We start from the raw sequence: 25,296 nt of genomic DNA, 5'->3' as shown, positions 1-25,296 counted from the left end.
AGATTTGAACATTCAGACTAAAGTAATATCAGCGTTCCACTTCAATCAAGCCATATACTTATCAACTTCTTTCTTAAGCTCCATTAATTATAAGGATGAGGAGAGACATACCTTGGATTTAGGAGGTGTTGCCTTTTACTTGGACAGATCTGGGCTTTAAGGATTGTCATCCCAGCTTTCTTGTCAGTTGCAGACAGGATGAAAGGCTTTCCAGTCTTGATGCAGAGGATTCGCTCAGGGATTTCATTTACATCAGCAATGTTAAGCACAGATGTATTGCAATCTTCCCCCACCCCTGCAAGCAGATGGTAGCATACTCTACAAGATCACAAGCAACTTCACATTTTTGTTGGATCAAGTTCCTACAACAGACCTTGTAAAGCTGCAACTTGTCATCAGTACAGACCTTTTACAGCTCACTATGCTTTATCTCAGTATTCCAGAGATGATGCCAAGTTGGACAAGTGTCCTTCAGTCACTCACGTTTCAGTAGGTTCTGGAAACTGTTCCAGAATTTTTTGCTGCTGTAGTCACCTAAGTGAAATGAAACATGTGCAATTACTCGAGAGAAAGATGGTTACTAATGTGGTGTCTGTAAACTGTTTGTTCTTTGAGATGTGTAGCATATGTCCATTCCAAGACTCCCTTTCTTCTCTCTCCATATCTGACTCTAGCCAGTAGAAAGGAAACTGGGGATGGTCGGGTTGGCATTGCCCTTTATTCCATCATGCAATAGCAGAAGCACAGCAGCAGCAAAGACTGGCCCCCATGACAGGTACTGCTAAGGGATCTGACTCTAGTGCACGAGGTGTGCACGCGCTGAATGGACATATGCAAATGCAACTGTAAAACTGTTCTTTTGGGCATGGTTAGTAACTATTTTTCCTGAAGTGTCACACATTCTTTACTGTTAGAAAATATCTGTGAACCACTGGCAAGTGTCTTATCCCCCCATTAATGCGATCTACAGAGGATGCAACCACTATGGCCATCATTAACTCCTTAGCTGAAGTTGCGAGAATCTGTGCCTCTATTTTTGCATCTGTAAAATGGAGCTAATATAAGCCCTCATCTCAAAGGGTGTTGTGAATAATTAACTCGATACTTGTGAACACACTGAAATATTGTAGCAATGAGTGCCCTAGAAAAGCCAGTGAAGGATATTAATAATTCTTTCATCAGATAAAAAATTTGAATAATGTGAAATAAATAAGAGCATGGGGCTCACATTGAATAATGAAACGAGAAACAAGATATTCAGTAGCTGCACAGATGCAATGATCCATCCTGTGATTAAGGTCAAGGGACCTGTGGAAAAATATATCGATCATTGTAATAAGATCATATCATAATGCATATGCCACAAAGAGGACTCAATTAAGGGTTGGCACAAGCAGCCTTAATTCTGACATTTCCAATGTTTGAATGCTTATATCTTGCAACATTAACAGTAAAATTTTCTTTTTTACAGATGAATGTGCATGTGCACGTGCGTAAAATAAATAAGTTGATTAAAGTTGGCCACCTGCAAGATAGTATTAAAGTCCCCGGGCCTTGCAGTATCTGCAGTCTGCAAATATTTTCATCTGATTGTAACTTTCCTGTTCAAACAATGGTCCCAGGTTCATCAAAATACACTAAAACAGGAACTCAGTGGGGAAGGTAGGGGACCCTTAGATGTTATGGTTGGGCAGTCTCTATTGGGAACAACTGTCAGTGAATTGGGTTTGCTTACTATTTGAATTCATTTTTAGTAAAATCTTTGTTGCATTTGCAGACGTACTAGTATTCAGAACACTGTCATTAGATGATAATGTGTCCGCTGAGACCAATGTTTTTATGATAAATTACTGTACTGCTTAGATCAATATAGCTTTTAAAGAAGGCTGTTTTTGTAATCCATTTCTAAGATGCCAAGAATGAGTCCTGCACTAAAAATAATTTTTAGCAAAAAGTCCAGAATTATTTTAGTATCTGTTTTACTATTTTGTTGTTTTTAAAATCCTTAAAATGCAACAACCCTGTAAAGAAGGTAATATAACAGGTCTTTGGTGGCATATTTTAAAACTGTTTTATGCTGTAAAGAAGACCGAATGAGAGACCCTTAATACTATTGAAAATATAAAAGCAAGTAGGTAAGTAGGACTATAAGCCACTGTGGAACAAATGTCAGTGAAGAATTTACATTCATGTAAAAGGTAGTAGAGGGATTTGATTCCTTGGAAATTGCACTGGAAACCTCACTCTAAATTGGTTGAAAGCTGCTATACTTCATCTGTGTATGACTCCATATATTAGGGGTCAGTTCAGCTCCAAAAATTGGGCAGGACTGAATCAAAATAATCCTGTCCCATGGAGCTTGAGTCTGTGTTTCCGCCAAGTTCATGTTTTTGGGAATTTGCATTAAGCCCTGTAATTAAATTGCTTCCCATTTTCCTACGGTCTAGACAAGAAGGACAGCCAGTAACCACTATTTACGCTCCAAGGAAGAATTCCCCTCTGGCCACAGTTGGCTTTCCACGATACAAGTTACAACTTATTCACCAGCATTTGTGAAGTTTGGGCCTAAACATAATGTTTTCTGCTGAACTACTGAATGGATTACATTTATGTAAATCATAATTTAAATGTAACTTGATTTGGAAATATTACTCCTTCCCTCCAGTTAATGTCATCACCCAATCTTGTAAGTAATCATTCTTTCTAAAACAGAAAAATGTAAAGAAGTGCCTTCTTCCAGGGTATCTCAGGAATTTTCAACAGGCATGTTTAAATTAGCTTAGGAATGGTTTGTGTTTTTACCCACTGGCAGAGGATAAAATATGTTTTTTAATAAATGCTCTTTAAATACAGAATAGAAACATAATGGAACGTTGTTGGTACTCTAGTCAAATTATTCAAGTCCCCATCGGAAGGTTATCCTGCAAAAAAGAAAGAAAGAAAGAATTCCACACATAGTAATAAATCAAGGTTTCCTGAAGATATGAGTTAAAATAGATTTAATAAATAAGTATGCATAATCTTAATAAACCTCTATTTGCCTACTTACTCTTCTTCACTTGTTTGGTTTCTGGAAACTAAATGAACTGTCTTTTTGTAATCACAAATAGTCTGCTTTTAATAGTTTTTTTGGGGGGGGCCCCCAGCAAAAAACCCTCCAAAAAGTTGCAATATAGCACATCTTCAGAGAATGCAATAATTTGCATGTGGCATATGAGGATGTTAGCTGCATGCCTCCTAAATTTAACAATTTAATAGGTGAATTACAAAGACGAAATCCCTATTGAATGTTTTTGAAAAAATGACCCTTTGACGGTGGTAACAATTCACTTTGTGATATTTAAATATAACTATTTTGTTCTACTGAACAATGTTGTAGTGATTAGTTTTATTGGTGTTTTGCTGTTTTAATAAGTAGAAAAAAAGACAGAATCAAATAATTTCTAAATACGCTTTTCAATAACATACAAAATACATAACATGGCATTTCACGTGTAATTACTGCTTCCTGAAGTCTTACTGCATTTAATTTGATCACTGCGTTATGGGAACATTTGGGTTTTTTATTTACATAAAGATTTAGAATTGATTTCAGTGTGTTCAACGTCTTAGAAAATGTTATAAACAGTCAACTTGGATGCATTTGAAGAATTTCACATTTTTACTTAGTAATCTGGTCTAGTGCACCATCTGATGCCTGCCAGCATTCCAGGAATTGTCAATGAGTTGCTGTTGCCTTTGATGATGGGAACATGCATAACTATTTCTGTGGATTTTAATAGAAGCTTTCAACTTAAGTTCATTAATTTTTTATGTGAATGGGGAGTCCAATTGTTTTCCAGACAGTAAAGAGGTTTAGAACATTTTGTCTACTAGAAGCTATGGTTTTGGAAGTCTTCCTCTACCTATCATCCCTCCATTAAGTAAAGTATCCTTAAGAATAAATATTTTGCTAAGAGGTGAGTTTTACAATGCAGTCAATTTTCACGTTCTTCGTAGTTTGAAAGCCCATCTCCGCTTGCTGATTCTTACAACACATATGCAATGCCACACACAAAACTGCATTAAAAGAAGCAATTATAGATGGCAAAGGTTTAAGCACTCAGAGCATAGGAAAGATCAGAATAAAGGTGCCTGTGTAACCTTAATTTGCCCTGTGGTAAAGCATTAAAAGCATACTTAATTACATAATCAAGATACTATCTTTTTCCCAGAACCCCTGCTCAGTCCAGTGCACAGCTAGACTGGGATCATTAGTAGCAAGCAGCTGATACAAATATTAATTTTTTCCTCATTCATAGGAAATGAAACCAAAATCCAGAAGTAGACATGGAAGAAACCTGAGAAAGTCTTGCTAGTCCGTCTCCCTCACTCCGACAGGACTAATTGTTATTTGTAAAGTTATCACCTCCTGACAAATCTTTCTTAACCTCTTCCTAAAAATCTCATGAATGGAGAGATTTTCAATGTCACATTGTTCAATGTGTGGCCCTGTGTCTTTTATGTTAACATTTTCGGTTCTGGCCTACAGACAGAACTATTAATTTCGCTCATAGTTTTTTTTTTATGGCACTCATGCACTAGACTAACGGAGTTCTTCACAAATTTAATGTGTTTGTTTCCACTGATAGTCATTGTGGAATTCCATAAAGTGTAAGAGCAAATCATCTTGCCTGATTGCCTGTTATAACTCACAGGCCACATGACTGCCTTGAATTAATTCCTTTTGAACTAAAGCATATTTTTTAGATAAAACTAGCAATCTGATAAAAATATAGCCAGTGCTAGGAGAAGGACCACCCAGTTCCCCTGGTAACTTGCGTGAAGTGATCACTGTTAAAAATGGTGCTTTAGTTTAGCCTGAATTTAAATTAAGGTAACACCTATCTTTCATCATAATGTTGGGTTTCGGTATCTCCTGAGTCCGAATCAGCATGTGATTTAAAATAATATATGCACATTCCAGAATACCGTTAGCTACAGTGCAAAGAGCTGTTCTCTGAAGTTGTACTGTTTTTCATATCAGCTGCTCTCTTACTGATTGCTATAGTAAATGATGAAATTGACTAAAAAAACTTCTGTGATCTCAGAAGACATAAAGAGACACGGTCCTCTGCTGAGCAATATCTTCTAACAGAAATATATAGCGGCATAGGATTTATTTCAGATGCGTTCCATATACAAAGGTGGCATTTCAATTGTAAGATGGATCAGAAATCAAGCCCTAGGTCCAAATTCACTTGTACCTGTGATTCAAATATTCTGAATAAAGAGTATGGTTCATCTTTCATTTTTTATCATCAATGTGGCAGAATTAGAAGCGAATTCTTAATTCTTTTGGAACAGCAAATGCTTGCACTTAAACAATCTTTATCAGAAGATTTCACAAGGCACTTTACAGAGGATAGATATCTATTGACTGATTACGGATGAGAGGAAACTAGCATAGAGGAGTCGCAAATGACTTGAGTAAGATCAAACGGTGTTGTGTTGGCAAGCCAGATCCTGGACTCGTCTTGTATGTCACTGAGCCATGCTGCCATTCGTATGGATTTCACATTAAGCGCTGTACAGTGCTGCAGATTAAATTTGGGGAATGCATATTTTTTAAATTTTGCGATTCTTTCAGATTTCTCCTTTTAACTTTTCTGTGCAGATTTATCATGTGTCTACCTCTAACCTGTTCTTACATCAGAAACGTTAGCACCTAATTGCCACTGCAGTATTTATTCTTTGTCTGCCCACGATCTCATTTTCTGTTAAAGCACACTCCATCGACATTACAGGAAGTCATTCTTCACATGGCTCAAGCATTTGCTGAATCTTTGAAACGTATAAGGGCTTACTGTCTCACCTATTGTAAATACCCACTTTTATGGTCTCTGCATTTTAAGCCTTTGGACCATAACACTGCAGCTGTATTCCTCTCACTTCAGGAAAAGGAACATATACCTGCAACAGCTTCTTTAGTGACAGGAAGAGTTAGTTCTTCTTCGAGATGTGTTGCTCAGATCCATTCCACGTAGGTGATACGCGCCGCGTGGGGTGCACGTTGCGTGCGAAGACTTTACCCTAAGCAACTCCAGCGGGGCTCGGCAGGTCGCCCCTAGAGTGGCGCCGCCATAGCGGGTAAATATACCCCTGCCGGCCTGCCCGCTCCTCAGTTCCTTCTTAACGCCATGTCGTCGTTGGAACTGTGGGGAGTGCGGCATAGCTGTCCCCACGTCCCTAGCTCTCTTCGTTATAGAGTTCTAGTTCTAGTTCAGTTTTAATTATAGTTCCACCTTTAAGTGTTAGTACTAGTTGTAGTTTATAGTTTGCTAGTGAATAGTTAGCGGGTTCAAGGCGCCTAGCCCTCTCCCGCGCCCGGCGTCCGGGCTCATGCCTGGTTTCGCGGGGTTTCACATACCGTGCTGGCCTGTAGAACCGATGGCCGACCAGCGATCCCCACGACGCCTTGCTTGAAGTGCCTGGGGAATCGCATATCTCCGAGAAGTGCTGCATTGCAAGGATTCAACCGGAGGACCAAGATAGGAGCGAGACCAGCACCTCAAGATGCTCCTGATGGAAGCGGCGCTTAATCCTTCGTCCTTGGCACCGAGTGTCGCTTCGGCTCCGGCACCGGACCACTCCGGCGCCGGCGAAGACACCACGGCACCGACCTTCTCCGGCACCGGTTCAGGGGAAGAGACTGTCTACCTCCCTACCCCAGCTAAGCTGCCTCAAAAAGAGCACCCGACGCGGCCGGGTTGGCCATCCGGCCGTGCCAGGGACTTCGTCGACTCCGGGCCCGGCAGGTCTGTCGAGTCCGATCCCTCTCACTCCCTGCCAAGATCTGGGTTGAGTGATGGTCCTGTCCACGCCCGAGGCCTTCTCTCGCCAGGGACTCATCGCTCTAACGGAGCCTGTGCTGCCCCAACCCCGCACCACCGGTGCGGGTTTCTGCAGTCTAGGCAGCCCACGCCGATGTGAGCACCGTCCCCGGACTCTCCAGCTCGGCACGCGTCACGATCTCGGCACCGATCTCGATCCCGAGGGAGGTCTCGCTCGCGACGCCGCTCGCAGTCCCGGCACCGCTCTCCACGACGGTATCGGTCGTACTCGCGCGCAGATCATCCTCGCGCTGGTCATCGATACTCCGCACCGTTCTGGCTCCAGCCACCGTTACCGGACTCGAGGAGTTGTTCCTGTCATCGCGATCCAGAATCCGGTCGACCTCCGCACCAGCGCTGGTGGCAGGTCCCGGTCTCGATTGTGGCACCGGTATGGATCACGGCACCGATCTTCCGGCACCGAGGAGGTCTTCGCCGCCTGGAGTGCGGGACCCGTACACTTCCGTTCGGCTCCCCCTTGGCCCTCTCGCCAGGGGTCAGTCTCTTCACGGCGCGGGCAGTGTGTACTTAGACACTGAAAGACCCGCTGCCCTCTTCTCCGAGGCTCGCAGGAGCATGGTCCTCAGCAGTGGGGGCTTCTGGACCCCCTGGGCGTATCAACCAAGTCCAGGGCCCCAGCAATTCCTCCACGGTTGTCGTCTCTGAGCACAGGGCTCCGGAGGCTACTTCTTCACACCCTCCTCCATCCCCTACGGAAGAGCGTCGTCTCATCCTCCAGATCCTGAGCACCGCAAGAGTCAGACACGGTGCTCCAGTCTGAGCCGCCACAGACCCACTCCTGCCAGGTCTCTCCTTGTCGTCCTCCCAGATGAGGCGGTGGCGGGGACGACATCCACCAGTCCCCCCACTGGACCTCAGGGCGCATCAGGACCTCCTCAGGCGTGTGGCGCAAAAATGAACACCAGGCTGAGAGGTCTCCGAGATCGGGGACCCGGTTGTGAGCATCCTCTCGGCAGATGCGCCCACTCGTGTCGCCTGCCCTTCATAAGGACCATCCAAGCCAATGCCACCACATCGGGCAGTCACCGGCCATTCCCCCCGCTGCTCGGGGTGTCGTAAATACATGTCCCTTCGAAGGGCTATGAATACTTATATGTCACCCGCCCCCGTGTTCCCTCGTCGTTCAATCTGTGAATCAGAGGAGCGCCAGGACAACAAGCTCCGGCCCCAAGTCTAAGAGCGAGGCGATGGACCTGCTTGGCCGCAAGGTCTATTCCGCAGGCGCCCTGCAGCTGCGCGTCTCCAACCAGCAAGCTCTGCCTCATGCTACACATACAACACTGGGTGGCAGCTGATAATATTTAAGGAGCTGCTCCCGCAGGACGCTTGTCAGGAATTCACCGCTCTCCTTGACGAGGGGGAAAAGGTCATGCGCACTTCCCTACGGTGGCTTTGGACGCTGCAGACTCGGCCGCCAGGACTCTGGCCTCCGGAGTCACTATGCGTCGCTTTCGTGGCTTCAGGTCTCTGGCCTTCCTCCGGACTCCCTGCAGCCAGGGAGTTGCAGCGCTGGCTGGGCTTTCCAAGTGTGTACACAGAGTGAGTTGCAGCGCTGTAACCCCATCACCAGCGCTGCAACTCTCCAGTGTAGCCAAACCCTAAGTATAAACACCTAAAAAGAGTTAGTTTTTTGTATGAGCAGTCTTTTAGTGTCAAATCTGTGTAGTGCTGAAACCAGATGAAGTCAAAGGAGCAAGCTGATTAAGCCTTGACCAGCATGCAAGGGTATTTTAATGAAAATTAGTCTGATTTTCACTTTGATGTTGTGCACATGTGCTGTACTAAAAAGGAATGTTTCAGATTTTCCTTCAAATAATTCTGCTGACTTGCTCTACTGTTACTTAACTCATGCCAGACTGGTAACGCATGGAAGGCATGTGATCTTTGTCTTTATTCAATAGTATAGACAACTGTTGCTTGCAATATTGAGAATCCTTAAAGTTATTAACCTAATTATATTTGGCTAATATTTGCATTGATTATAGATATAAGTAGCTGCAATGATGCCAAATGTATGACTATTTATAGATAGAAACATTTGGTTTGCTGCAATCTCAAGTCATGCTGCTGTTTTTCAGGGTTTTAGGATAGCGGATGGTTTTTAATATATTACAAAGAAAGTGGGTGAAATATTCTTTCAACTGGAAATGTAAAACAGTTTTATTTTCTAACTGTTTTCAGGTTTTTTAACGCCACAGTAATAGTTATTCTGAGTGCACTCTTTTGGCTTTAGTTGTGGATCTATTCACTTGCCTCCCTTCTGCATTGAATTCTAAGTTCCCATCTTTACTTTCAAGGCATTGCTCATCTCCTCCTCATCTGAGTCCATACTCTCATTTCCTTCTTCTCTTCTTCTCACCGCTTTGTTGTTTCAGAAACTTCCTTTTTATCCCTTACCCACTGTCTCCTCCTTCCATTCCACACCAGGAACTATCTCTTTTTCATGGACTAAATAACTTCCCTCCTACTTGAAAATCTTTCCTTAAAGTATATATTTTCCACACAGTTTCATAAAATAAGTGCTCCTTTGAGCTTGCATCCCTATCCATTGTTTTAAGCCTGAACTATGATGTCTCTGTCTCAACTGGATTGTAAGTTACTCAGAACAGGAACCACGCCAGCCATGCCAACAGGAACCATGCCAACCATGCCAACATGTTTGTATAGCAGGAAATGCACAGACTGCACTTGATTGATGATAGTGTTGGGTTTTTTTAAAATAATTTTCTACTTCAACAGAGATCTTTTGATATTCTTAGTTATCTTCCTTCTTTTTAGACCCAGTGCATGTACCAACACCAGAAATATCAAGACACAAGAAAGAGGAAGATGAACTTGACTGCCTTGCAAAATACTTCAGTGTTGTGTGGTGTAAAGCTTCAAAGAAAAAACACAAGAAGTGGGAAGGTGATGCTGTTCTTATTGCCAAAGGCAAGTCTGTGATACTGAAAGATATGGAAGGCAAAGACATTGGAAGAGGTATTATAGATTTACATATCGTTGTTGCTTAAACATTGGCCTAAAAATAATGTGTGGGTTGAATGGGAGGAAAAAACTCCAAGGGGAGCAGTGGGGACAAAAAACCTAACTGGCTTCAAGACTGAGCTTGATAAGTTTATGGAGGGGATGGTAAGATGAGACTGCCTACAATGGTATGTAGCTGATCTGTGACTGCTAGCAACTAATAACTTCAACGGCCATTGATGGGAACTAGATGGGAAGGGCTCTGAGTTACTACAGAGAATTCCTGCACTTAGGACGGAAGAATCCCATGCATTGCTACAGACTAGGGTTCGAGTGGCTAGGCAGTAGTTCTGCAGAAAAGAACCTATGGGTTACAGTGGATGAGAAGCTGTATATGAGTCAACAGTGTGCCCTTGTTGCCAAGAAGGCTAAGAACATTTTGGGCTGTGTAAGTAGGAGCAGTGCCAGTAGATCGAGGGACGTGATCATTCCCCTCTATTCAGCATTAGTGAGGCTGCATCTGGAGTACTGTATCTTGTTTTGTGCCCCACACTACAAGAAGGTTGTGGAAAAATTTGAAAGAGTCTAGCGGAGGGCAACAAAAATGATTAGGGAGATGGAGGACGTGACTTATGGGAAGAGGCTGAGGGGACTGGACTTATTTAGTCTGCGGAAGAGAAGAATGAGGGGGGAATTTAATAGCTGCTTTCAACTACCTGAGAGGGGGTTCCAAAGAGGATGGATCTAGACTGTTCTCAGTGATAGCAGATGACAGAACAAGGAGTACTGGTCTCAAGTTGCAGTGGGGGAGGTTTAGGTTGGATATTAGGAAAAACTTTTTTACTAGGAGGGTGGTGAAGCACTGGAATGGGTTACCTAGGGAGGTGGTGGAATTTCCGTCCTTAGAGGTTTTAAGGTCAGGCTTGACAAAGCGCAGGTTAGGATGATTTAGTTGGGGGTTAGTCCTGCTTTGAGCAGGGAGTTGGACTAGATGACCTCCTGAAGTCCCTTCCAACCCTGATATTCTATTATTCTGTGATTCTTTCTCAGGTATTTGGCTGGTGGGTCTTGCTCACGTGCTCAAGGTCTTACTCATTGCCATTGTTGGGGTTGGAAAGGAATTTTCCCCTAAGTCAAATTGGCAGAGACCTTGGGGTTTTTTTTGCCTTCCTCTGCAGAATGTGGCATGGGTCACTTGCAGGTTTAACTAGTGTAAATGGCGGATTCTGTGTAACTTGAAGTCTTTAAATAATGATTTGAGGACATCCGTAATTCAGCCAGAGGTTGGGGTCTATTACAGCAGTTGGATGGGTGAGGTTCTGTGTCCTGCAGTGTGCAAGAGATCAGATTAGATGATCATGATGGTCCATTCTGATCTTAGTCTATGAATGAAGTGAAATGAAGCTGTTAATAAATTGTGTAAATTAGCGATGACCAAACTGTGGTCTGGGGCCCACTGGTCAGAATGGGAGAAAAATAATTATTACACAGAAACCCAGGAAAAGTAGAAATGTTTTTGGGGCAACTAAAAGAATCACGTTTCGTGCCCACCAGGCAAAAAGTACAGGGGAAAATGGGGCAGACTGAGTTATATCAGGGGCAAAAGCATTGCACTGCCAGTCCAGGAGAGGGGCTAGAAAAGAAGGGCCGAGCAGATCAGTAGAGCTGCCAAAAGGGAGGAGCTAGGCCTTGTTGACATCAACCACACAAGTAATGTCCTGGAGAAGTGGGTTTTCATCAGGGACAAATTCATAGCTGAGCAGGCAGACCTAAGGGTGAACTCCATTTGAATGTGTTACTTGTTAATGTTCTGATCAGAGATCTGGTGACTGGGAGAGATTGGAGCTGCGTTTTTCAGCTACAGAGAAGTAACTGGTTTCAGAATAGCAGCCATGTTAGTCTGTATCCACAAAAAGAACAGGAGTACTTGTGGCACCTTAGAGACTAACAAATTTATTTGAGCATAAGCTTTTGTGGGCTACAGCCCACTTCATATGCATCCGATGAAGTGGGCTGTAGCCAATGAAAGCTGATGCTCAAATAAGGGTACGTCTACACTACGGGATTATTCCGATTTTACATAAACCGGTTTTGTAAAACAGATTGTATAAAGTCAAGTGCACGCGGCCACGCTAAGTACATTAATTCGATGGTGTGCGTCCATGGTCCGAGGCTAGCATCGATTTCCGGAGCGTTGCACTGTGGATAGCTATTCTGTAGCTATCTCATAGTTCCCGCAGTCTCCCCTGCCCCTTGGAATTCTGGGTTGAGATCCCAGTGCCTGATGGGGCAAAAATCATTGTCGCGGGTGGTTCTGGGTAAATGTTGTCAGTCATTCCTTCTTCCGGGAAAGCAACGGCAGACAATCATTTCTTGCCCTTTTTCCCTGGATTGCCCTGGCAGATGCGGATTTGGCCTGGAGATGCCTATAGACGGCAAACACATGGGAAGCCCCTCAGCTTTTTTTTTTTTTACTGTCACTGGTATGTGTACTGGATGCCGCTGATAGTGGTGATATCCTCCGCCAGCCCCGCCGGCCTACTACACACAGCATTCATTTGCCTTTGATGACACGCAGAGACGGTTATCAAGTCCGTTCTGTGCCATCTGCTGCTGTCACTGGGTCCCCCTGTCTGAGGTCGGCTTGAGGTGGCAAGAAAAAAATGAATGAACCAAGCGGGTCATTCCCTTCCTTTAGTTATCTAAAAATAAGAGTCAGTCTACTAAATATGGGGCAAGTGTAACTAGAGAACCAGTGCTATAGAGAACCAGAAGAGCACATGGTGCTCTGTGTCAGATGCCCGCAGAAATGATGAGCTGCATGCATTCTAGGGGGTGTCCCTGCCAGCAACCTCACCCGTGCCTCCCTTAATCCCCCAAACGTTTTGGGTCCGTGGCAGTGTCCCCCACCTATGTGTGTTAAAGTAATAAAGAATTGCAGGAATAAGAAAATTCTGACTGTTAGTTGAGATAAAATGAGGGGGAGGCAGCCTCCCTGCTATGATGTCCAGGCAAGACATTAAGCAGTGTGAGGGAGAGAGCCAGCAATCCCGTGCTATGATCGTCCAGGCAATACAGAAATCTTTTCTTTACAACTGAAAGGAGGCGGGCTGATGGAGCTCAGCCACCAGTTTGTATGCATGAAGGACGCGTTACCAGTCTGTTCTGACCATCTACGGGAATGACCAGGAATCATTCCTATTTTTAAAAGCCCCAGGCGCCCTGCCGGCCCTCAAACTGAGGCCAGCCAGGAAGCACTCATGGGTCATTACGAAGGACGGCTATCAGTCCTTCTGCCACTGTACTGTCTGCCACTGGGGAGGGGTGGAGAGAGGATGCTCTGTTCTGCTGCTGCACCGTCGTTAACAGGACATTGCAGTTATAATAGGTGACATAAAAAGTCAAGAAACGATTTTTTCCCTTTTCTATCACAGGGGAGGGTGGGTAAATTGACAGATAGACCCTGACCCACCCCGGACATGTGTTTGACCCTACAGACATGGAGCTCAGCCAAAAATGCAAATGATTTCGCGGAGACTGGGGGACTGTGGTATAGCTGGAGTCCTCAATACCTCCCCTCCAGGACTGTCCCATTTGTTTTTGGCTTTCCGTTATGCATGTCACGCAGCACTGTGCTGTGGACTCGTATCATAGCCTGGAGATTTTTTTCAAATGCTTTGTCATGTTCGTCTTCTGTAACGGCGCTCTGATAGAAAGACTTGTCTGCCACCATTCAGCGATCAGATCCAGTATCTCCCCATATGGTCCATGCTGAGCTCTTTTGGATTTTGGGACTGCATCACCACCCCCGTGCTGATCAGACTGCACACTGGGAAACAGAAAATGCAATTCAAAAGTTCGGTGGGCTTTTTCTGTCTACCTGGCTAGTGCATCCGAGTTCAGATGGCTTTCCAGAGCGGTCACAGTGGTGCACTGTGGGATACCGCCTGGAGGCCAATACCGTCGATTGGGCCACACTAACCCTAATCCAATATGGCTCCTCTCATTGGGGAGGAGTACAGAAACCGATTTAAAGAGCCCTTTATATCGATATAAAGGGCCTCATTGTGTGGACGGGTACAGCGTTAAATCAGTTTAACACTGCTAAAATCAGTTTAAACACGTAGTGTAGACCAGGCCTAAATTTATTAGTCTCTAAGGTGCCACAAGTACTCCTGTTCTTTTATTAGTGAAGTAACTATAAATATTGCCTTTGCCCGAAACGCAAGCCAGAGTTGATCGTACTGCGATTTTTAGTCTTGCAATCATAGTAGCAGCTACTGTACGATATATTTTGATTAAGAGGAAAAAATAAGGCTTGTAAGCTATAGGTTACAGTGAACTCAAAAACTTTGCATGAAGAACAAGCAACAATTTAAGTTGTCAGCAAAGCCAATGTAGATTATTTAGTAAGAAACTACAATTTTATTGTGTGTTGCTACAAAACACCCTTGTATTTGAATTTAAGACAGAGATGGTCCTCTAATAATTTATTACAACCATAGCATTGCAAATTTTGCTGCTGCCAGGCACTTTTAATTGAAAAATAATCCATGACTTTACAAATTTAATGTAATTTTGTATCAAAACTATATATGCACTGACTTGCTTGAATTAAAAAAATAAGAGTGAGCGAAATAATAAGAAATGTTTGAAATGCATCAACCTGTGAAGTTTTTTTTAAAAAATCACATTAGCTTCATTTAACAGAGCGTGATACTGATGGTCCTGATCTAGGTAAGTGTGAAGTACATGGCGCTTTCCAGAATCAATAGAAAGCTAAATATGGATATTTTTATGTTGGAAAGATTAAACATTTCTAGTCTTTAAAGGCAAAGCTGCAGAAAAATCAGATCTCTGTACTTGAAGCAGCCATTGACACTGATATCAATTTCACCAGGCCCCCACAACCATTTCAGTTTACTTGAGAGAATATCACAGTTTGAAAATTGGAATAGCCATGTGTGAAGATGATGGAAGGGGGAGACATGCATCAGAGCCCTAATTGTACCCTGAGTGATCACTACTTCCGACCACCCAACACAGATGTAATGAGGTTGAGTAGTGTCTGCATAAGAGAAACTAAAACCACTAATTATTCCTCAAAGAAGGTTTTTAATGATTTACAGCTATAAAGGCAACAGAGACAGAATACGAAGAGAAAAATTAAAGACCAGCACGAAATTAGGATTAATATAAATGGCAGGTTATACTGAAGACAGGCACAAATGCAGGCCTATCATTACTAATTAATCAGTTAACCCTACACCCTCTGTACGAGTCTCCAGCAAACAAATTATACGCAATAATGACACAGATTAACTAAATTTCTTTAATTTTAAGCTACCTAAAAGTATCTACTATTAGTTTTAAACAACTTATAAACTACTGACTTCTATTGTAAAACTAAGTGGCAAATTATAGTGAAGACAGGCACAGCGACATGCAAAGCTATTATCACTTATCAACTACTAGCTTTACCCCGTGCTGTACCCGTTCCCAGCAAGGCACAAGAACCTATACAGTTATTATACATTGGTTAACTATTTACTACTACTATTCCTAAGCAATTTACTAATACTATTAACCAACTTACTTTTACTTCTAAACAATTTACTAGTATAATTAAACTATAGTATCGATACAGACTCGAGCACAACCAGACTCCTTTACTCCAAAACCTTACCCTGCGTTTGTCTGAGAGTAGGTTACCCTTCAGTCAACCATTTTCCGCATTGGCCAGGCACAGATAGTCAGTGAAGCACAAGTCCCTTTGGTTCAGGGTGTGTATGTGAGCCCGATCAAAGAGAGATCTCTTTTAGGTCAACACACACACACACACACACCTGCACCTTTGCACCTCTTTATACATTATTTGTTGTTTGTGTTCCAAAGCAGATCAATCAATTAAGGTGGACAAAGGTCTTAGTGTGGTATTTTGCAGTTGTTTTGATCTCATGAACTGTGCACCTGTGCCCAGCTCATCTTTTCTTTATGCGGCCAGTTGTCCTAATTTTGGTCAATTTGCTAGACTCAAAAATATTTGAGTCAGCCCAAAGAAGTACCCCGCTGTAACATGACCTGATATAACATGGGTTTGCATATAGCACAGTAGCAGCCGGGCTCCGGTGGCACTTGAAAGGGTCCGGGGCTCTGATTGCTGTGGTGAGCCCCAGCCCTTTAAATCACCACTGGAGCCCTGCTGCTGCTACCCCGGGACTGCGGCAGCAGAGCTCGACCGGCGATTTAAAGGGCCCAGGCTCCCCACAGCAGCCAGAGACTGGAGCTCTTTAAATCACCACCGGAGCCCTGCTGTTGCTACCCTGGGGCTGCAGCAGCGGGGCTCACCCGTGATTTAAAGGGTCCGGGCTCCGGCTGCTGCAGGGAGGCCCGGGCCCTTTAAATCACAGCTGGAGCCCTATTGCTGCTACCCCGGGCCTGCGGCAGTGGGGTCCGCTGGTGATTTAAAGGGCCTGGGGCTCCCCGTGGCCAGAGCCCCGGGCTCTTTAAATCACCGCTACCCCGCTATAATGGCGTCTCACCTATATTGCGGTAGGGATTTTTGACTCCCCATGACCGCGTTATATAGGGGTAGATGTGTATCTGATTGCAGTGCATAGTAACCTCAAGTCCTCATCTAATTTCACAGAGCTTCCTTTTTGCTTAATCTTAGTCTATAAAGCTTCCTAGCTAGATTTTCCTTATGCTTGCAGGATTTTATTGCTCTCACTCTTTGCAGCTCCTGGAAGTTTGTGGCCTAACAGTGCTTGACAAGGCTTATGCTTGCAAAGAGGCCTACAATTAGGCTTAACATTGATAATGCTTATACAATACTTATTAGATTTAATCACACCATGCTTTCTTGTCAGATAACCAAACTGAGTTCTCAGATTCCTATGGAGGAATGATCAGATATTTTCCCCACTTATTACTAGCAGTACACAGAGCACTTGCTTATTGTCACAGAGAGGTGTCTGGTCAGGCGATGCAGGCTCCCCCCATATCCATCTGCTAACTTGTATTTAAAGGCAGCTAAAATATATTGTTTTTATCTTTTTCCATATGAGCCATTGCCATGATTGCCACAGGCATATTATGAGATTGCAAATGGGACAGGAAGGTGGTTCTTTTGATCATGAGTGGGAGGGGAGAAGAGGAGTGGTCAATGAGATAGTCCCTTTCTTGAGATGTGGTCCACTCCACGGAAATAGTTTAGGTACTTCCATATCTAAATGTATGCTTATATTCAGTTATAAGAGGATAATTCACAGCAGTTTTTAAAATATTTGGTACAACAATGTCCAGGTGATGTTACGTTTGTTCTATTGTTTTCTTGGTATTGTGATCTACTTGAATCTGTTTTCACTTAAATGAAAAGCCTTGCTGCTACTTTGTTTTCTTAGTATGAAAGGTTATTCAAATTCATATGCTTAATTATTAAAGGATTTGATGACATTTCTGATTTCACTTCCTGCAGTTGAATATTGATGTTAAGGCAGTGATACCCATTGTGTGGTCCTAATTAATTGCTAAACATAAGTAAATGAATTATTATTTTTAGGTACTGGATATAAATCTAAAGACCTTGAAAGTCTTGATGAAGGTCAAACGCTGATGATTGGAGGAAAAGAAATTGAAGTGATGGGTATAATTTCAGCAGAGGACTTTAATAGTGGCAAATGTTTTCAAACTGGTGTTGGGACGTCCACCACAGTCCTAACTGCTTCTTCGCAAAGTACCCTGAAACCATTCTGTAGCCCATTCAAAAATGTCTGCAAGCCAAGCACTAAAGAAAATCTACTTAAAGAGTCCCAGAACTACAAACCTCGCCATGATCCAAATGCATCAAGTAAGATTTAAAATTCTGTTATTTATTTAACTATCCACTGTCCTTTTGTAAGAAAGCTCAATGCGTAAATAAGGTTTTTATGTTCCCTACCCAAGTACTGAATGAGAATCTAGGGTATCCCAGTGAAAATCAAGTTTAACCAATGACATCACAGCATGATTCTGTTCTACAAGTGGCAGGTGTGCTGTAAACCATGAAGTTGGAGGCTGTGTCACTGACATTTGAGAAAGTGTTAGTATCCTAAAACAGTCCATATACCCTAGAGTGTCTTATAACACAGTTTTTTTATAAATATTATTGATGACTATAAAAATTGTTTAAATCAGAATGGTTCCGAAAATAGACTAGCGAAGAAAAATGAATGTACTGAAAAGAGAAACTAACTAGTGCCAGACATGCTAGAAAAGTTCTGGTTTGCCACCAAGTTCAACGGAGTGTTGAGACACTACACCAGCATGGTAGTTGCTGTGGACAATGAGCAGTGAAGAGGTTAAACAAAGTTAGAAGAATTGCTTTCAGGAGAGTCTGATTCCTCATAGCCACCAATGTGCAAACACAGAAGTAACTAAAAGTAACCAAGTTCAGTGAGACATCTACTGCAGGAAAAATGTTCTGTAACATAATATTATAGTTCGTTAGTGCTGTCATCCCATTAAATTCCATAAGTTTACGGAGGATCAGATCATGTGAGTATTTGTATGGGGGAGCTCCAGTGAACACCTGGTAGTTGCAAGAAGTGGTGTTGAATATTTAGCAGGTCGATATCTTCCATCTGTCTTTAATAAGCCAGTGGTGCAGCCTGCCGTTTAGGGACAATATTCTGGAGAAGGCGCCATGTTTCAGATGAGAGAAAAACACCAAGTATATTAGTGTCATCAAACTAAATGATGCATAATTTTAATTTTTTTAAAATGCACCTAAACCACAGCGTAGCATTCACGTTGCAGTTTGTTAAACCTCATCCCATTTCTTTATTTGTATGTCATCTGAGATTATAAGGTCTTCAGGGCTGGCCCATGTCTTCCTACCACTGTAAATTGCCTATCCACTCTAGCCTTATACAAATAAATAATAATAAGATCCTCTTATTATCTTATGGCACTTTTTGTAAGAATAGACCAGTGTTCTGGTCTAATTCTAACTGTATGATGTTCTGCCTCCCTGAATTCCCTGCTGTGGTTTCAAGATGATATGAGATTACTGCCCTAAATTGCTGTGTAGTGCTGCTATGTTCAGCTGCAGAGTTGGCTGCATTTTGTCTGTTTCTGCAGTGCTGTATGAAAGACGTGGGTTTCTCTCCAATTTTTATGATGGATTTGAGTGCCTCCTGCAAGCTGAGCCTCTCAATTCCCATGGAAGTTGAGAGCACTCAGAACCCCACAGGATGAGGACCTTTTAATCTATAAATTAGCACGAGTAGGCTGTGATGTGTCTGTTCACTGTCCTGTGTTGCTCAATATTAACCTTTTCCAGTGCTAATAGACTCCAAAGTATTCTGCCCATTCCTCTGTAGCCTTTGAGGGGGAGCGGGGATGATGAAAATCGTGTGCGTGTGTGTGTCTATGTGTGTGTGTGTACACACACACACACGCATATATATATATATATATATGAAAAAGAAATAAAGGTTAGCCACAATGTTCTGATAAACACTATTTTGAGTAATTATGTTCTGTACTCCTTGCAGTTTTAGTTAGATGAGTTATTTTTCCTCACTTTCCTGTCCTAAACTGATTATTGTTGGTAATCCTCAATTGAACAACTGCTATAGCTGATCCGAAAGGTGGCAGATTGTAGTAAGTGATGGATGAAGTGGTTCTTATATATATATTAAACTTCTAAAGCACTTCTGAAACCTTTAGGATATAAGGCAGTGTTTTAATATTTTTTTTTTATTTACATCAACACTGTATCTAGATACTCATAAACAATAGCAGATGTTGGTCTTTATATTCTTTGTCTAGAAACCAATATGTTAAAAAGCAATTTTCAGCAGTTATTGAAGTCTAGCAAATAGTTACCTGATTAGTTACCTTGGAAAAACAATACTTTTTGCTTATGAAGTAAACACAAATTCTCTCTTACCACATCTGTGTATATTTTGAACTTTAAGATTCTTTAGTTATGCCACGTCCAACTCCAGATCACCAGCGGATGTTCAATAAGGCTGGTTTACCTGTGGTGGATGTAGTTGTGGATCCTTACCTTGTAAATCATCTTCGCTCACATCAGAAAGAAGGAATTGTATTCCTGTACGAGTGTGTGATGGGAATGAGGTAGGAGAATAACTGTCCTGTTAATTTTAACTCTGGTAATTTTTAGCTTGTTTAAAAAACACACCCCAAAACTGAGATGAATTCTGTATTTCTCTGTTAGAAGAGAAAGGTTGAATTATCCTATAAACCAGTGGCTCTCAACCCACGGGCTGCATGCGGCCCAGTTAGCACACAGCTGCGGCCCAGCTGTATGCTAAAGCGCGGCAGGGTCCACGGCCTGGGCTGCCGCCTGGCACCCTGCATCAGGGTCTGAGATTAGGTCTGCCACCCAGCACTGCCCAGCAGGGCCCGGGGTCGAGGCTGCCACCATGTCCTACACAATAGGGACTGGGGTCGGGGCTGCTGCCTGGCCTCACCCAGTGAGGTCTGGGGTTGGAGTCACGCCTGCGTCTGGTCCCACACAGCAAGGTCAGGGTCAGGGCTGCTGTCCGGCCCCACCTGGCAGGAATCGGGATTGGCGACCGGGTCGGGTTGGGGCTGCCTCCTGGCCCCGCACCACAGGGTATGGGATCCCCGCCACTCAGCCACACCATTGGGGCTCTGGTCGTCTCCCCACTTTGTGAAGGGGTCTTTGGGTTGTGGGCATTGGACACAGCAGTGTGGTGGTGGGTTGCTTTGGTTCTCAACCTGTGGCCCAGGTAACACATTGTGGCCCAAATATGCAGCCCACAATGATAGGCTGAGACCCACTGCTGTAAACCATCTGACCCAAGCCAAAGTGCAGTGCTGGTTGGTACCTCAGAAATTTTCAGTCTAGTATAAAGGTACATTGATGTACCACTGTTGAAAAATTGCGATATTACTTTTACACTTGTTACATCAGCTTTATATACTATAGGCTGCTTATGATATGTTTTCATGTGCTTTAACATAAATTACTTAAACATTTTTAATATGAAAGAATTCAACTACGATTTCTAATTTTGGATGATGGGTATGTTAATCTAGTAACGAAGCTGAGTTTCACGCAGGTATATAGAACTTTTTGGTTTAACTGAATAAAAAACTGCAACATATCATAGTAGAAATAAATAGGTTTTTATATACTTTAAAAAAATATATATATTTGCCAGATCAGAATGCAAATAGTTGCAGGGTTCCCTTCGCATTACTAAATTGTCAATATTTCTTACAGACTAAGTGGCAGATTTGGAGCTATTCTTGCTGATGAAATGGGCTTAGGAAAAACATTTCAATGCATTTCGCTTGTCTGGACTCTCCTACGTCAGGGGCTGTATGGATGCAAACCTATAATAAAGCAGGCACTGATTGTCACCCCTGGGAGTCTGGTGAAGAACTGGAAAAATGAATTTCAGAAATGGCTGGGAAGTGAAAGGATCAAAGTGTTTACAGTTGATCAGGTGAGATTTATATTCAAAAAGGTCAAATCTGGCTCAAAATAAATAAAAAAAATCCAGCATTCGAAGTAAGCTGTTTGTTAACAAGCAGATATTTGTCTACAGTGTTTGCAGCCAAAACATTGCAGGAAGGAAATATATGCATGAAAACTAAAAGTGAAATTCATTAGAAACTGACTAGCATACTTTAATGGTCCAAAATGGGAGTAATCCAAAAATTAAAGAAGTGAAAAGTGAAATATTGAAAAGAAAACTTCAAAAAATAGTTATTATTACTCTGCCATGTTGTTTGTAACAAACATAAGGCAATTTATTTTCAAAAATATAATTCCATGTAAGTGTATTTGTATGAAGTAACAGAGAGAATGCTGCCTTTTAAATCTGACCTAATATCTGTTGTGAATAGATTAAAAGTTAGGCCTGGTCTACATTTAAAAGTTAAGTTGACATAGCTGGCGGTGTGTAGGGGTGTGAAAACTTTACCTCAGCAACATAGTCGCAGTGTCATAGCTTTGCCACAGTAGCACCTATAGTGTAGATATGGCCTTAAACACTTCCTTTTTGGCAGTCTTCCTTCATGGTCTGTATGAAATAGTGAGTCTTTCAGATGAAAAGAAAGCTCTTTTTACAAGTATTTTTATATGCTTTACAAAACTTTTAATTTTTTCCATGTGTGTATCTCTTTTGTTTTTTCTCCTATTTAGCATCCAATCCTGCTATGGTGCTGAACATACATATCTTCCACTGAAGTGAACTGATTTGACAGAAACTGTCTGTGTGGCAGTAACTGAGTTTGAGCAAAGTAAATGATCAGCTGTGTTAGTTCTTGAGAGAGCAGCTTTGGTGCAAAAAAAAAAAGTTTACCTAAAGAGAGATTTAGACATTGTCACACATTTTCTCTCAATTGTTAGGTTTTTTTTTTATAACACTGTTATATTGAATTTATTGGCAATTAACGTGACCCAAAGTGACAGCAACATATTTTTCTTTTCATTTAAATCCTTCTAACTTCTTATTCATCTGGTTGAAGCCAATGGGATTTGAGGGAGCTTGGCAGTTTGTAAGAGTGGGCCCCTAAAAAGCAAAGAAAACGTTGACATGCAAAAGTGAGATAACAATACCACTTGCCTACAATATAATGAAGTATTTTGAAATAGTAATTTCCTGTCTATCTTATAGGAAGAATGGCAATTATCATACGAGTGGATTATATGAAATATACATTTGAGGCAGTGTTGTCATTATCAGTTTCCAGAATACTACTACTACTACTACTTCAAACAGCAAAATACCTGCAATAATAATTAATAATGAAAATTTGTGCTATTTGAGTCAGAGATGTTTATCATTTACACTTCACTGAAATCAGTGGAAAGGCTTCTGTTGACTTCAATGCCCATTGAACTGGTGCCAAGAGAGGTGTTCAGAGTACGGGAGTGGGAACCAGGAACTGTGGAGGTCTCCTATTTAACTGGCAGTTGCTCCATGTGTAGCTTTGGGCAAGTCACTTAAACTTTTCATCTGAGTGTTTGCATTTGTAAAATTGGGGTGTACCTGGGCAGCCACCTAGCCATTTCCTGATTGCCCCTTCATGGCTGTTGAAGGCTCTTCTGCAGCCTGTCTCTGGTTCCCCTCTTTAGAGCCCCTTAAAACTGTAATATAGTCTTGTGGCTAACACACTAACACACACATTCACACACAACATCTGGGATTGGTTAAATAATAGAAATCACTCAAGACAGTCCTCAAGGTCTTCAAAATGAAGTCCATCATTACAACCTAAAAGTTCATACTCAGCTCAGGCTTTTCTGCTGCACACAGAACTCTTCTTCTATCCCAATCTGCTCTTCACGAAACTGCCACTTCTACACCTTCATAGCGAGAGCTCAGCATTCTGGTTCTGGCTTCCTTCTCCCGTCAACATCTCCCCACTTCTGAGAGAAAGCAGCATGTATAGTACCTAGGCTTAAAAGGCCAGAATGCTCCATTACAGGGGGTTATAATACCTACCTGCCTTACAGAAATGTTGAGAGGATGAATGAATGTTTTGAAATGATTGCAAAGAGTACTGTTAATTCCATAGTTCATCGTCATATACCCATTATATCTGACCATAGTGAAGCATGTGATAGGGTGTAATGAATAAATAGGGTTGCTAACTCAATGGATCAGATCATTTGGATCCAGACTGAGTTGTCTGTCTCTGGTAAATGAGCTTTGGCTAAAAGCAAAAAAACATAATTTTAAAAATTCTGGAGTGTTGAGGGAGCTTCAGGCTGCAGGTTATGGGTTGAGCCATGTGCTTTGTAGTTGGAGAAGGCCAGCAGGGAAGTACAGCCTAACTCATGGTGGAGATTATCATCACTTCCCTCCAGGAAGAAAAGATTTTGGCTTCCCTTGGGAAAACAATTGTTACGGCTCTACTGAAGAAACCATCCATTGCTTTGGACTATCTTAACTATCATTTCTTGGGAGAGCTCATTGGAAAATGTGTTGACCTTTCAGGTCATGCTGCACGATTGGTCTCTTGGGTTTCAGGTAGAGAGGTGCACTGAAAGATTTGAGGTGGTTGACTGTAGGATATTAGTTAGTAGTAGTATAGTTAATATTAACTGCTAAATGAGCCATTTGGGATATAGAGTAGACTGTTCTATTAAGTGGCTTTGGGCTGAAGAGTCTCTCCTTGCAATTATTTTTGTCCATATATTTCTGAATTTTTGACTGATAAGAGATCATAAGCCTTTGGCTAGTCTATGGCATGTCTGACTGGTCCAATGAGACAAAAAGATTTCTATGGACAATCAAATAGGTATGGTGCAAGGATTTAAATAAAAAGGTGTCATTTTATAAATCATGTATGCAAATATGACTGCTGTAACCATCTAATCTGGCAAAAACTCTTTCTTGTATTATATTGAACTTTTGTTTGATTTAGTGCCCCAGTGCTGTTTTCAAGATCCAAAACCTCTGATTTTTCCATGCTGCTCAGACTCAATTATCATAACACACGCAATTTGTATCATGTCACTTTTCTTTATTTCTAAACCTTGAAATAAGTAAGTAAGGAAAGAGAGCACAGCAAAGAGTAAACACGAGTTAAACATACATGTCGAGGCCTTCTGAAGGAAAAAGGAATTTAAAGGTTCAAAACAATAGGCCCCATAGCTTTTTCCTGACTGTCAGTAAAATATTTTGGGATAGTCTCTGCTGGATACACCAGAGCAGGAGTGATGTCAAGGAGCTGGTTATGGGTCCCTGATTCTCTGTCTCCCCAGCTTCTATGCTGCCCTAACTTATTCATGCTAGGTATGCTCTCCTAGGGTTACCACTGTTATATGGTTCATAACAGAGTGAGGACGATTTGATTGAACTGAAACAGGTAAACAATGTGACAAATTTATTATAAGATCACAGCATAAACTGGTGTCTACTGCATCTTGTGATTCCCATTATAAATGTACTGGGAGTCGCTTGGGCTTTTCATTATCTCCATTACAATTATCAATCTGAAACTTACCCACAACACCAGGGTTAAGTAACTGTTACACCGGGTCTGTAGTTTTCACCTTCATAGTAATGTGCTTTAGTAGACCTGATGTACTCGAAGAACAGTGAGCTGCCATGCAGCGTGGTAGTAGTATTCTGTATTGCCATGTTGGATTCCCATATTTCTTTTGCAAATTAAGAGGGAAGAAGTAGTCCTAGCCCCATGGGGAGGTGGGGAATGACTCATGTCATGCATAGGGACCTGCAGATCTCCATGGAACATGTTTGCTGATCGTGGATGGATGCATATCCAAATTTTATATCTAGAGCCCTGCAAATCTGCGGATATCTGCAAATTTTGTATCTGTGCAGGGCTCTAGTCATGCAACAGAAATTCCTCCTGAAACCAGAGAATCAGGGAACAAGGTCGAGGAGCTCCAAAGGGAATTGGCTGTGTGATGCAACTTTTG

The 25,296-nt window shown here is 42.2% G+C and overlaps 1 protein-coding gene across 5 annotated transcripts in view; it reads left to right on the top strand.

The window, feature by feature from the left end:
- The window catches only part of RAD54B (RAD54 homolog B), a 138,493-nt gene that overhangs the window by 70,395 nt on the left and 42,802 nt on the right, over positions 1-25,296 (top strand). For all 5 annotated transcript variants that reach the window (XM_032787210.2, XM_075063105.1, XM_032787209.2 and 2 more), the window contains exons 4-7: positions 9,672-9,872; positions 17,419-17,706; positions 19,820-19,982; positions 21,118-21,343. In XM_032787210.2, the coding sequence (XP_032643101.1) occupies positions 9,672-9,872; positions 17,419-17,706; positions 19,820-19,982; positions 21,118-21,343 (878 nt within the window). The remainder of the gene's footprint in view (positions 1-9,671; positions 9,873-17,418; positions 17,707-19,819; positions 19,983-21,117; positions 21,344-25,296) is intronic.

This window comes from Chelonoidis abingdonii, chromosome 2 (genome assembly GCF_003597395.2).
Source record: "Chelonoidis abingdonii isolate Lonesome George chromosome 2, CheloAbing_2.0, whole genome shotgun sequence".
NCBI lineage: Eukaryota > Metazoa > Chordata > Testudines > Testudinidae > Chelonoidis > Chelonoidis abingdonii.
The sequence above is the reverse complement of the archived record's forward strand: the minus strand, read 5'-3'. Positions and strand labels throughout refer to the sequence as shown.